General features: G+C 34.9%; 1 protein-coding gene across 8 annotated transcripts in view; it reads left to right on the forward strand.

The window, feature by feature from the left end:
- Window positions 1-15,318, forward strand: part of Col8a1 (collagen type VIII alpha 1 chain) — a 166,838-nt gene that overhangs the window by 81,546 nt on the left and 69,974 nt on the right. The window contains exon 1 of one of the 8 annotated variants that reach the window (XM_004857965.4): window positions 8,680-8,725. The exons of the other annotated variants lie outside the window; for them this stretch is intronic. Coding sequence (XP_004858022.1) covers window positions 8,709-8,725 — 17 coding nt within the window. The 5' untranslated portion in view covers window positions 8,680-8,708. Of the gene's footprint in view, window positions 1-8,679; window positions 8,726-15,318 lie in introns of those variants that run through there. 8 annotated transcript variants of the gene reach the window in all.

Raw genomic sequence — 15,318 nt, forward strand, 5'->3', positions numbered from 1 at the left:
AAACAATTTAAAAAACAAGATATGGAAAATATTTTCAGATGACAAGTAGCACAAAGAATAGATAAAATGTCAGAAAAATAGCACAGAAGAAAAGGAGTAGCTGCTTTACACAGGAAAGGCCCATCTGAGGACATAACATTTTAGCTGACACCAGAATAAGTTAAAATTTTGAATATTCCATTATAAAGGAATTGTGAGCAAATTCTTTGGGAACAAATAAAGTTGGTGCATTTCAAGAACAGTAAGAAAGTGGTTATGGTTGTAGAAAAAAAGTACAGTATATCCAGCATAAGTAGAAGTAGGGGTATGTCCTATGGTTCACGTAGAACTATGTAGACTAAAGGGAGTGCATTTTATTTCAAATATATCCACAAGTTATTGAAAGACTTGAGGGCAGAGGAGCCCCATAGTATGATTCATAATTTCAATGAAACCATGGGGTTCTGGGTGGAGAATGAGAATGAGAAATACAAGAGTGGAAAGAGAAGAACATTTAAGAGACCAGTGCAGTAAACGAATGAGATAATGGTGACTTGGACCATCAATTGAGTCAACAAAGGGTGAATATATTAGGAATATATTTTAAAGATAAAGATGACAGATATTGTAAATGGTTTAGACATACGAAATGAAAAACATAGAGAATGACTTGTACTGGGCTGATGCCGTTGAGTAGATAGCAGTGCCTTTTCCTGAGACTGCATCCTCATGAAGAATCCCAATCCAATTAGGCATAAAGAATTAACTGCTCACCACTTTATTCCATATTTACGTATGATAGAAGAGACTCTTCTTCCAAAATCTGCCTGTAATCACAGTCTCCAGACTCCTGATGTACCTTTTTTGCTTCACGATTCTTAGAACAAGCAAAATTTTGTAGGACTCAGGCTACATAAACTGTCAACAATTAAAAACTAATTCTTCCCAGGATTTGAGGAAATGAGACAATAAGCAAAAGCATGCCTTTTAATTTTTGAGTCTTTCTTTTGAAAGAAATAATTAAATTGAGTTACTAGTAAGTGGGAATACTAAAATTAGGTTTGGGATAGAGACCTGAAACATTCAGTCTCTAGACCAAATTGCAAGACTGGTGGACTCCCCAAGATTACATCTCTGAATAGTCAATTTCCATATTTCATGAAATCCATGAGAGAGAATTAAAAGGATTTATGCATTCAGTCTGGGACACTACTCGGATTGCCTTCATTAAAATAATACACTTTACACTGGTATAATCCTTCTCATCTAAAGCTCAAAGAATGTGCAAACAGAAAACTGCTTACTCTGTGAGATCTATTTGAGTCCAAATTAAACCCTGGTGTGAAACATGTCAGTTTACCATACTCTGTCACACACAGGTTGGCAAAAACAGGACCAAAAGTTACTTGATATAAGGTAGGAGAGTAGTTCTTTTTCTAGGCTTATGAACTGTAACTGGTTGGTGTATAAATATATGCAAAAGACTTCTCTGAGCATTCTAAATTTCACATTGGTGAGGAAATACTCTCTTTATCTGAATTCCTACAGCCCCTCAAAACTCACCTATCAGGCCTGCATCTTGGACAAGAATCCAGGGATTGCACATAGAAAAATTACTTCTGAGACACATATTTTATCTAATGATCTAGAACCAAAATACAAATCCATTGATCCCCTGAAGATAATATATAGATTCATTTAATAGTACTAATAGTGGAATTTTTATCCGCATGTTTTAAAATCTTATACATTAAAAAATCTTAGTAAATCATTAGAATTTCAATCAGTACACTTTGTCAACAATGCTAGACAAAATAGAAACCCAGATAGAAAACATAGGAGGTGGCCTTCTTATCCTATCAGATGACTTGTGACCCTAAACCCAAGATCTATTAGTAGCACCAGCCACCACTACAGTCAGTCCTCAGTATTTCTTTGAATGACATTTGAACATAGTGGCAAAAAGTATTTTTCTAACCCTTTGGTGCTGAATGTTTGACCTTAAAAGCTCTACTGTTCGCTCTTTTTTTTTTTCGTTTTGTCTCAGTCCTCATGACTACAAATGCTATTATTAGTCATAAGATTGTTCAGTCCTTTTTAAATTCCAGCCATGGTATTTGACTCTCTGCCCTGAATACAATAGGGAATTCAAAATCCTGATTATTTCCAAGGGATCTAATTCTTTAACGTTTACTTTCAATTTTCCTGCCTTCATATGGAACCAAGACCTATGTTAAATGTTAGCAATGTTGTACCCTTGAATCCTTCACAGAACAAAATAACATTTTCCAGGAAAAGACATGTAAGTTTGTGTCTGAACAGTCCTAGAAGTGAATCTCAGTCTTGCCACTAGTAAGTTAAGTGATCTTAGGAAGTCAACAAACCTGTTTTGTGCTATAAATAGAAGATTATATTTATATGAGGGTTTACTATATAAGTGATATACATGACATAAAATTCTGGGCACAAAATAAGCATTCAGTAAGTAGCAAATATTATTCATTATCATCATCAACATGACTTTATTTATGTAAAGGCAGGAAATAACAGCATTATTTTCCATTTCAGCCTATGCTTTTTAAGGTTTAAAACAGTCTTGAAATCTTTAATCTGATGACTTCACTTTCATGGCCCCACAAACAAATGAAATATACCACACAAAACTTAAAACAATCCCTCCAAAAGAAACCTCTGCTGTTAGTTCAGTTTAGTCTGAGAATCCATTACAAAAGACCATCTGCTATAAAAGATTGTATAAGTTAAAATGCAGAAGGGATCATCACAAATCTTAGTGCTCAAATCTCAGTGCTCAAAGTGTCATTAGAAATAAAATGATTGAAACCTTTTATTTATAAACGTAAAGTCTGAGACCCAACTAAATTAAGCAACTTTTACAAGGTTATGCAATTTAGTAATGAGCTATCATCAGATGCAGCCCAGGTTCCAATTAAGTACATAACTTAAAACCTCACTTACTTTAGTGATGGTTCTTACACTTAATGGTGATTCTTTTCAGAAAACTTGACTTGCCCAGGATTAACTGTGGCTAAAGTTGGAACTAAATTTTTGTTAATGACAGAATTTCAGCCAGCTCTAAGTATTTTCTTATTGTTCTACTTATTATTCAAGGGTACCATTTACTATACGTAAAGTCTTCATGTTTCTTCTCTTCTAACCAGACTTGTGTTTTTATGATCCCACGGGTATCTACCATGTCTGGTATTCTCCCCATTCCTTCCTGAGTGCCCCTTATTTTCCCAATTACACTGAGGACCCCCTGAAGCAAGTACCAGGGCTTAGACTTTCTGACTGCTGTAGAACAGAATACTGTGATGAATGAGCTTAGTACAGCTATTCTGTTAATAGTCAATTGATTGGACAGAGGGTAGAGAAGAAAACAAATATTTTACAAAAACTGAAAACTGACAAGTTTGATCAAAGTTTTTGAATGAATTAGAACTAATCAGAATGAACAGAGAAAGACAACAGATAGGTTCATTCTAATTTCATCTAATAATCTTTTCTTTCAAATGTAGAGAAAAATCTACCTTTGACAGATAGAGTGACTGATATTTGTTTCAAAATGAGATTTCTACTTTTGCAGCTTTGATTTCTGGCAATAAGTTCTGTCCTTAGAAATGAACATTTTCATCCCAGGGTAAGGAAAACTGTTGAATCCACATGAGGAAAGATATCTAATTTGGGGTTTTATGAGATAAAATTTAAATTTTAAAAATTAATTAATTAGTTAATTAATTGTACATTTATTTGTACAAGAATGCCACAGTGTCATTATATAAGGAAGTGCCACTGAGAATCTTACAAAAAGACATTTCATTCCAGCTTCTTTTTATTTAACATGTATTTATTGAGTGCCTCCTGACAATGATGATGAAGAAGATGATGATAGAATATTGAACATTAAATAAAAATAAGGAAAAGACCAAGAACCCAGGTTCAAGTGTCAATCAGTCTGAGTTTAAATTGTTTTGTTTTGTTTTGTTTATTGAGTTTTTCTGAAGTGTTTGTTTGTTTATTAATATATTCCCAGTACCAAGAACAGTCATGAGGATATAATAGATACTCAGCTAAATATTAGTGGAGTATTATTGAAGGACTATTTTTCCTTTTTTTAAAATTTTTATTAGTTCATGTTTGCAGTATGTAATGATGACATTCAACATGGGATGTTGGTATATGTTCATAACACATCTTAATTCTTTCTAATTTTCCCTCCCCATCCCTTCCTCCCCTCCCTTTTCTCTCTATCTCATAATCCCTTTCCCATTTGCAAAAGATCTGTCTCTATTATTTTAAGTAGCAGGGTTATTATTATTATTGACTATCTTTGTGACAGTTTCTAAGACCAAAACTATCCTAAAGCTTATGGACCAAATCCTGTGGGTGGGTAGTTCTTACTAAGGGAAGATCTAGTTAGACTTATTGTAACATAGAATTTCTTAAAATTTCTCATTTGCTGCTGTCTTAATAACTATATTATGATTGAACCAGTAGATATATCTATGGCAAGAATATAGAGAAGGTGAGTTGAATTTTTATATGTGGCTGACATAACTTTAGCATGAGTATATTTTATATTACTTTCTAATACTAAATGACAGGTGCAGAATTTTCAGAGAAGGAAGTGGTGGCAAGACGTAGAACAAAAAAGATTCAGATGCTAATAGACTCTTAGTTAAACATGTTCTTGATATGTTTTTAATGTGCACTGTGTCCTACCATGAATGATTTCCTATCCAGACTCCCCATTAACCTGAATATTTATTTTCCAGTATTCAAGGCAATGACATTATGTGAGGATAATAATGATACAGAAATTTTCAACTGGGCAGATTCACAGGAATAATATTCACCAAAAACCTTACTTATAAACATATCATACAAGCTGACATAAATTAAAACCTAAATTAATGAAACATTGTAAATCAAAACAATATTATCCATTAATTTGAACCATGTGTGAATTAGTTTGTCAGAGCAAAATATGTTGCTTAGTGTCAGTGTAGAGAAAATAAAAGAGCAATCCCTGTGTTCAAATGCTAGGACTACCCCTGGACTATAGACAAAGAAAAGACATTTGTTTTGTGAAATCAAAATGAAAAAACAATTATGTAAAGATCTTCAAAAGATGGTGAAGAGGTTTTGAAAACTAAAACAATGGGAGAAATGACCTTCAGAAAGATGCTTTTGCCAAGCATGGGGGCTAATGCATGTAATCTCAGCAATCAAGAAGCTGAGGCAGGAGGATTGCTGCAAGTTTGAAGTCAGTCTAGGCTATATAGTGAGCTCAAGGCCAGCGTGAACTATATAGTAAGACTTTGTCTCAAAAATAAAAAATAAAAAAAAGAAGGAAGGGAAGGAGGAGGAAAAAGAAGAGGAAGAACAGGACCAGGAGGAGAGGAAAAGAAGAGAAGGAGGAGGAGGAGGAGGAGGAGGAGGAGGAGGAGGAAGAGGTAGAAGAAGAGGAAGAGGAAGGGGAGGCTCTTACTTCTTTTCCCTCCCTGCCTTGTTGGTGATTTCAGTGTGATGAGAAGAATGAGAAGAGGAAAGAAGAGACTTGGCAGGACTGGTGGACTTAAAAAAGAGAAGGATTAAAAGATAAAAGGAGCAGCAGAGAGCATTCTCTAAACGATCAAGAATGTAGGAAGTCATACCAAAGATAGTAAAATACAAGCATCCCATCTCCCTTGCTCACTCGTAACTCCAGCATCAAGTGGGGTGATGGCCAGGTTCCTTGCCTACTGATCAGAAAGTGCAAATGTTACTCAGGGACATGTAATGTGAGGCATGTGGCATAAGACAGAACAAAAATACTAAAAGAAGCATTTGAAATGTCAGCTGACTACTTAGCAGACCAGTGAGTCACTCAGTGAGTTCTGGACACCAGCTTTGTGTCTGGGTGGCACAGAAGCCACCATGGCAGCCTGGATGCACAGGACTGAAGGGTGGGGAATGTGATGTGATGGGATGTGATGATATTCACAGAAAAGCAATGATTTAAACAGAGCAGATTTGCTGTTAGGTCAGAAAATAGACTGCTAACAACCTTGTAGTAGAAAAAGAGGGGGTTATATTCATAACAATTGTTCATTCCACATTGATATCTGGAGTAAGATTAAATTCAGAGCTCTGTTTCATTAGTTATTAGATTTTGGGGGTTTGTTGTTGTCATCGTCATTATTTTCCCCCCTGTCCTAAGGACTGAACCCAGGGCCTTCACACTGAGCTACATCTCCAGCCCTTTTTTAAATTTTAAAGCAAGGTGTCACTAAATCACTATAGCAAATATTCATTCCATTTTGATATCTGGAGTATGATTAAATTCAGACTTCCCTTGTTTAATTAGCTATTAGGTTGTTTTATTGTCTCTGCTGCTGCTGTTTTCCTGTGGCAATAGGGATTGATCCCAGGGCCTTCACGTTGAGCTGTCCCCCCAGTTCCTTTTTAAATTTTGAGGCAGGGTCTCACCATGTCTTCAGGTTGCCCAGGCTGGGCTTGAACTCTAATCCTTCCACCTCATCCTCCAGAGAACTGAGACTACAGGTGTCCACCATTATGCCTGGTAGCTATTAGGTTTGCTGAAGCACAGTTTTCAAGCCAAGCAAGTGATTTTTAAGAAAGGTGTGCTGCAAAGAAGAAAGACAAAGGAAGGTCAAGCTGATGTGAAAAAAAAAGCAAGATAAAATATTCCCCTATATTCTAAAACCCCTAAAAATATTACAGCAGGCACTGATTTTTTATGAGGAAAGTGAAATGGTTAGCCCTGATAGATCTTTTGAAGCTAAATTTGAAGTGCAGCAAAAAGTTTAAAAGGAAATGAAGAGAAAATTGACCTTAATAGACAATCACAGGGAAAAAAAGATCCACCCCAAAATTTTGCTACTATGGACCTCTTTCAAGCCATATTTTTAAGGATTCTTTTGATAATATAATTTTTTAAATTCCATAGTACTTGTCTTTGAGATAAAGGAGTTATCTTTTAAAGGGACCTCTGTGTCATCAGATTCTCAAAAGGCTCATTGTTGTTAGTATGTGCTTTAAATATCCAGGGCATGAAAAACAGGAAATATATTCATCTGGACAGAGAAGATTTAGAATTACAGCCTCCTTTCCACTGTCTAAAAGCTATTTAAAGCACTCTGGGAACTAAGGCAAGAGGATCATAAGTTCAAGTCCAGCCTGGGCAACTTAGTGACTTAGCAAGATGCTATCTTAAAATAAAAATAAATTTTAAAATATAGTTTAGTGTGAAGACCTTTGGTTTAATCCCCCGCACAAAAACAAATCAAATCAACTCATATATGATAACAGTGGCCTTACAAAAACATTTAGGCAATTATAAACCAAAACATGGTTTAGCATATGCAAAACTCATTGAACTATAAACTTATGATTTTTGACATCATATAAGCAGGAATATGTATGTGAGAGAGGTTGCATCAAAATATTAAATTATACCTCAATAGTGAAATTAAAAATTAATTCAAAATTCTTGCTTAAAAAATTAGTGACAGGATAACACATATTAACCATTGTAGGTAAAATAAGGATTATTAAGGGAAAAATAACTTCTGCTTTGGGCCAAAAAATACTTAGAATATATTCATAAAAGTATTGAGTATTGAAGAGGGATAAACACCTCAGAATTGTCTTGTCCATCTTATTTTATAGGTGCAGAAAAGATTCTTTCCATAATGATATCTAGAAGTCAGTTATTTGCCCAAGGTGTTAAGAGCTAGGAAGCAGCCATCCAAATCTTGAGACTATCAACTCACCCAGTCTAAGGATGCATAAAGTACAAATTCCAGTGTTCTTTTAGATCCTTATGACCTAATCAGTACAGTCTGGCTAGAATTAGAGAATGGAACATATAGACATGTCAATATTTGTAGAATAAGTCTTGTGAAATCAGTTTGAAAACACAATTTTAAGGTGTCTTTACCAAGTCATCTCATCTTGAGAAAAAAGACAGAGGTCAAAGTAGAAAAGAAAACAAACAAAAAAAGATTATAAATAGACTGACATATGAAATAGAAGTCATGTGTATCCAGAAAAGAAGCCTGAGGTGTGTGTTTAACAGCTGTATTTAGAGAAATGGCTATAGTGGGTAGTATTCTCCTTTCTAATGAGCAAAGAAGAGGAAATGAATTCAAATTACAACCAAAGGAATTTAAGTTAGATGGAAAGATCTTATTGGCAGCGAGGTTTTTATAAACCCTGGAAAAGATTCCTGGGGAGGTTTTCAAATTCTCTATTTGGATATATTTAAAGGAAGAGAGATACCTATCAGTCCAGGGTAGCTAAAGTTGAGACCTGCCCGGAATTTGCTTTCAGCTGAGTTTTATGAGTCCAGATTGATTTCTGACAGTGCTCAGGATGTCAAAAACAGTAAATGCTAGACAATAGCAAGTTATGTTGGCCCTTCACACACACACACACACACACACACACACACACACACACACAACACCTCACCCAAAGTAATCATTTCCTTGGAAAATCAATTGGTATTTGCCAGTTGGTTTTAAGTGGAATGTACAATTATAATACACTCTGGTTTTTATTTTCTTTTTAGCCTGGTTTCCAGTGGAAAGAAGGCTTATGAAATCTCTCTGGCAGAATATGCCCTGCTTAATACATTTTTATTTTCCTTCCCTAGGCTGGTTACAACCAAATCTCTTACAAAAAAAGCCTAGGCCTAAGTAGCAATGAATCTACCCTCAGGGTAAGTAGCTATGAAGGAAATACCCTCTCCCTTCACTCCAAAGGGAAATTTCTTTCCCTTCTCACTGAAAAGAGCAAGATGATTTACCACCAACATCAGCCTCTCCTTCTTTACTTTCACACAGACTTCAGCAAGCTCTCTGAAACCTGCAGAATTTTCCCTCTTTTCCAACATAAAACAGCATATTCCCTAGGAGTTTGTACTAAAATCCTCTAATTTGTGGTACTTCTCTGTTTACTCAGCTGTTCATCTGTTTGCCCCATTGTTTTCACTGTATCAGTTGTCTGGTTTTTATTGCCAGCTCCTGGAGGCAAGGTAGGAATCTGTTTGTCTTATTTTTAACAACGCTATGTGTTCACATGCAGGTGGACACTGTATGGCTGTTCTTAATAGTAATGGCTCATGATTTGACTGCATGCCCCCCGGCAAAAAAAAAGACTAGCATGGATGAACCAAAGATAAAGAGAATTAACTCAGTTTGCAGAGTTATTCTTCCATCTTCTTAAATACTGCCCAGAGCTCCAAAGCCATAGTCACCATCAGGGATTATCAGGGCACTGAGCAATATGGACAACGATTCCGTCAGCAATGGAAAGACTAATAAACCAGAGCCTGAAATACACAGAAAACAGGTTATATTTATCTGGAATTTGCATTCCACCATGACTCTCCTCTCTCTTGTTTTTAAACCCAGGCTTGCTGGGGTTCTTAGGTTCTCAATTCAGGGCATCATCAGCCAACACTAATTGCCATATGAGGTTGTTGTTACTGAGGTCCTCCACAGAAGACCAAGTTCGTAGTATCTTGGTTTTATTTCTTTATGTTTATATCTCATGGAGGACAAAAGTCATTTTTACCAAAATTAATATTTCTTCCTTACTACAAATCCCTGCACAAATTCTTCCTTAAGGTCAGTCTTCCTCACTGACCCAAGACACCAATGAATCAACCCCCATTTCCTGTTGAGTTAAAATTTCCCAATGTTCATTAGTTCCTTGGGGTCCTCAAAGTTAGGTTTTCAAAATTTAAAATGATTGATGAAAACCTTCCCTTAGGGAAAGCATAGGAAATGACATTTTATTTAATTCAACAAATAATTTCTAAGCACCAATTATGAGCTATTCAGTGCAGGCTGAAGAAAGTGAGAGAAATAAAATATAGATTCTGTACTTAAAATCGTCTTACCAAAACCAAAGCTCAGCATTGTCCTAACGTCCAGAGTCTCATTTTCATCCTCTCCTTCCTACCAAAGTTCTGGGGTGCTTCAGAACCTTGATCATATCCCAAACATGCAACACATTTTTCTCTCTTCACTTCAGAGTCTGGTTTGTGGTAATTCCACAAGAAAAGCGACTACCATAATATACTTGAAAATTTTCATATTTATTTTGAAGGCATTTTAAATAAAAATAAATCACTTTCAACAGGAGATAAAACAGTCAAATTTTATTATCAAGGAATTTTAACTACTGCATGCTAGTAATACAGATCAATGAGTTTTATTTTGTAAAACTCGTATGTGCACAAAACATACTTTCACCCCCCACCCCCCCATATTCCTTTCCCTCCCCCTCCCTCTTATTCCCTTCTTTTTCTTTGGTAGTCCATTTTACTTTCATGTCTCTTCCTTTCATTTATTTGGATTCCATATATGATAGAAGCCACACAATATATATTTGTCTTTCAGTCTGGCTTGTTTCACTTAATTATCTCTAGTTCTATCCATTTTCCTGCAAGTGACCTGATTTCATTCTTCTTAATGGCTGAATAATACTCTATTATGTATAAGTACCATATTTTCTTTATTCATTTGTCTGTTGATGGACATCTAGGCTGATTGCATAGCTTAGTTATTGTGAACTGAGTGTCAATAAACATGGATGTATAAGGAGAGAGACAGAGAGACAGAGACAGAGAGATACTTTCCCAAAACAAATTGCTTCATGTGCTACCTTAGGTGAGGTATAACATTGATTTAATCAAGTATTAAGTCACAGATTTAATTAATTTAATTGCACAGATGAATATATGAATTGATCATAATGCAAATGACAATATGACTGAATGCAAGTATATCATAATATAGTTAAGTCCAGCCAAAAAACTCTACTTTGTACTTTTTGGTTCAGTATAAGATTTGATTTATAAAATCAAATAGCTGGATAAGTGAAAAGCAACTTCACACCACATTCTTTTAGATTATTTACCATTTCAGAGACATGGCCTCTTTCTCTCATGCTCTGTTATTTGGAAGACTTCTGACCATATAATAAGCACCATTATATTCTCAGTATCTTATCCTGTCTGAAGTTTCATTCAATTTGATTTTATTCAAAAAGGGCTAGAATTTTACCTTCCAGATTTCCTCAGTGAAAATAAGGACCTTCTGGAAAACAGTTGGTATATTTCTATCTATTGCAAAAGTATCAGATGGATGCACCTAGAATAAAAATCTCAAAAGATATTTTCTGTCAAACATCACCATTTAAATTTTAGTGAAGCCTGTGTCTTATTTTCCAGCCATGGAAGTTTCTGTTCTCCAGCTCTCCAGTTTTACAAATTCATCCACATATTGAAGTGAAAATGAATTTCTCACTCCTCCTATCCTTATTCTAAATTAATAGAATCCAAATATTTCATCACACTTTAGATCTTTAAATATTCTCAGCCTTTTCTTTTACTTTATATGGATTTTATGAACAATGGAAAGTTAATGTCCTTCTAATTGTAACATATTTAAAATAAAAACCTGTGATATATGAATGCAGTTCCTCAGTGGTGTCTCAGTGCACTACTAAGAAACTTTTTCCTTTCTTCCAATTTGTCAGGATTTAGTTGTTAATTTAGAATTGATTTTGTTCTGGTACAAATGGATTTTACAATCAGAGCTTTATCTGAGACCGTACAACTTCAAGTTTTGGGGGAAAAACATGGGAAAATTGGCTCTCTACACCCCTCCAAATATTATAAGCCGTCCAAACTGAATACTACTCTATGGGAAGATAAGAATAACCTCTGGGAACATCAAGGTTCTTCAACCAGTTGTCTTTATCCAAGTCCATACATTTCAAAACAACTCAAATGTACAGTTCCTCTGGAAGTCTTCTATCTGACTTAATAGCATTCATATCAGTGAACATTTTTCATGTGTCAGTCAATATCCATGAGTCAGAATAACATATAGTGTTCCTTGAAAAACTTGAAACAAAACCCTTGAATGATATCAATGGGATAAGATTAGACAGTTCCTTTGTTTTGATGATTCCTAATTCACCAATCTTCTCCTTCAAAATTGTGTGAAAGAATAAAATCTTTCATTTCACTGCCTTTACTCATTTATTGTACAGTTTTAAGAATTAATGGAGACTTTGAACATAATACAATTAGCAGGGAGACTGACCCAAAGGACATGTTTACCAAATATATATTTCCTTTTCCTTCAAGAACCATAAGAATGTAATCATCTTGCTTTGTAGAGAAAATTCAGTGACTAGTCAGGATACACAATGTTGAAATGCATATTGAAATTTATGCCTGAATGTCTGAGAAAATGTTATATACACTGAAATGTTATGGCATATCCATAAATAGCAATTCAGAATAAGTTCAGATTTTTTTGTATGGGTTTTATAAAAATAGATCTCACTGCTATAGAATCTTATGATCATACCTGGTCATTGAAGCCCAACCCATAAGGCTCCTGCATCCCAGAGTGAATGATACCAAGAATAACTTTAATTCCCATTCACCCAATGAAACAATTAGAATATATCATTCTAGATTCTTGTATTAAGCAGTCCCCCCAAAATTAAACCTATCAGTGATGAAAAGAAAGTCATTTTAGTAAGATTTGTCCCCTATCCAGTAAATAAATCATATGTTCAGCAGCAAAAAAACAAAAAACAAAAATACTGGTGGAAAGTGAACATTCTTCATTTCAAAGCAAGGAGTCTGCTGAATGGATGATATAGTTTTTAAAATATCTGTTGACAGAGGAGCTCTCATCACACTCCTGAAAAAATTTTTTGCTGCTGTGATTTTGTGGTTTTTCTTGTTTCAAAATTAAAGCAATATAATTAATTCTAATCAAAACCATCAAAGCTTTTTAAAATACCAATATAGTTTACCATTTCTGGCTTTTTAAAAATAATCACGTTTTGCTTCTTTTGCTTTATTAAGTTTGGTGTTTCAGATGTACAAATGTGTTTATTTATAAGGAGTCCAGCAAGTATTTATAGAACAACTCCCATGTGCCAGACCTGGTTCTGAAGCAAGAGATGTTACAGCACACAAAACAAACAAGTTCCCTGCTCTCAACAGGCAGACTATTAAGTAAATAAGATACATAATAAAGTAATGAAGAGATAAATGCTAATATAGTATTAAAAGGAATTTGATTAAAGATATATAAAAATGAGTAGTTGAGTTTAGATTGGAAGGTAAACAAAGAGTTTTCTTAGGAAATGATATTCAAGTTGAGATTTAAATGGCAAAGGGCCCAGTCATGCAGTTTTCTGTGGGGAAAACTTTCCAGAAAAAAAAGAAGAGCCAAGGCCTAAAAGTGAGAATCAGCATTATGTTTTCCATAAGAAAGTCAATATGGTTAGAGGGCACAGAATGAGGAGAGGGTGCAAGGTAGGCAGCATAGGAATCCTGTGGAACGTAGAAGTCAGGAAAGTATTGATTTATTCTAAGTTCTCTACTGTTATGGCTTAGATCTGGGGTGTTCCCTAAAAGTCTCATGTGTTTGGAAGGTGGTTGGATCATAGAGGCTCTGTACTCAGATTTGTCCACTGGGGAGTTTGGTGGCTGAGCGTGCTGTTGGAAAGTGGGAACTGGTTGGAAGAGGTGATTCACTGGGGTTGTGGCCTGGAAGTGTACATCTCCCTCACTGGCTCCTCCTTTGTCTGTCTTTACTTGTCTTTTACTTTTTTTTCACAACCATGGAGTAAACTAAAGAACTTTGCACTGAGGTACATCCACAGCTCGTTTTTTATTTTTTATTTTGAGACAGTGTCTTATTAAGTCACTAAGTTGCCCAGGCTATGCTTGAACTTGCAATCCTCTTACCTCAGCCTCTCAAAGTGATAGAATTACAAACATGTGCCACCATGCCTAGTTTACATTCACTTTTTAAAATTTTTTTATTGTAAAAATATACGTGCATGCACGTGCACACATACACAGACACACATACACACACACACACACACACACACACATTATGTTCCAGTGATTTCTGCTGCATAACTAACTACATTAAAACTTAGCAGCTTACAACAACTACAATTTTTATGTTACAGTTTTATAAATCAGGCATTCAGGAAGGTCTGGGAGGTTTTTCTGCTGGCTGGTATGAACTGGGACTCAAGAACCCCACTTGTTTAGTACCCTGGCAAGGATAGAAGAAGGCTGAGCTTTGCTGGCAGTGTCAACTCGAGCACTCACATGTGGGAATCACCTACATGTGGCTTTTTCTGCATCATGGCCTTAAGGGAGTCAGACTTCTCACTTAGAGGCTTGGGAAAAAGACAGCATTCCAGTAAACAACACAGTGGCTTCATGATATTTTATAACCCAGTTTCAGTTGCTATATTGTGCTTTCTCCACTGTGCTCAATTGGTCGAAGCAGTCATGACCTCTCCCAAATTCAATGGGAGGAACACAGAAGATTCTTTTGAACTTGTGGTCTTGTTTTAGGTCTCCATAGGGTGTAACATTTTTAATGAAATAAAATGAATAGCCTTTCTCCTTTTAATTTTGTTCATGATGATTTTGTAGACAACTAGTTTTAAGAATTTATGAAGAAATTTATCTTTTTCCTTTTGTGTGTTCTTCCACTGCTATGTAATTTATTTTTTAAAATCATTTTCAAAGTGCCTGTCTACAAAAATTAAGGGGATTATCAATGAACATATTTGGGAAAATAATTTTTTGACCATCAGATATTTAAGTACTAGATGTTATAGTTATATGCATTCAATTCTTAATCCTTTTCATTCTTGAATTTCCATCAGTGAAAATTCTTTAATAAATGTAGGTTGGCCATCATAAATTTAATTATACAGTTGCTATATAGCACTGTTTCTTACAGTGTTATGAATGACAAAGTAAAAAATAAGTGTTGTTACATTAACAGCAACAAAAAATATTTTAATTAATAATTATTTTAGAGGATATTCTGGTTCATCTTCTGATTCACCTTTAAAACATATATGGTAAACACACAATAAATGTTAAATGATGGTGCTAATCTCATAGTCTAAAAATGGCAACTGAGGTCTCTGATTATTTTCTGTGCTTCCAATATTGAATTTTTTTAAAAAAACTACTAAATGGACCTGTAACAGTTGTTTAGAGAGAAGTAAATTGAATTAGATATATAATATACAAATAGTAATAATCCTCAGAATTTCTATTTATCCCTTGTATCTTTTCACCATACTTAAAAAGAAAAAGTAAATTTTGGAAGAAGAGAACATTGGAAAAATATTATTGTCCAATGAGGTTACCGTGAGAGGAAGGGTTGTATACAGTTTATTTTCAGCGTTCTATCTCCAGCACTAAGCATTGTGCTTTGCTCAATAAATATT

This window comes from Heterocephalus glaber, unplaced genomic scaffold (genome assembly GCF_053883595.1).
Source record: "Heterocephalus glaber isolate CG9 unplaced genomic scaffold, H.glaber_assembly_v1.0 deba00000122, whole genome shotgun sequence".
NCBI lineage: Eukaryota > Metazoa > Chordata > Mammalia > Rodentia > Bathyergidae > Heterocephalus > Heterocephalus glaber.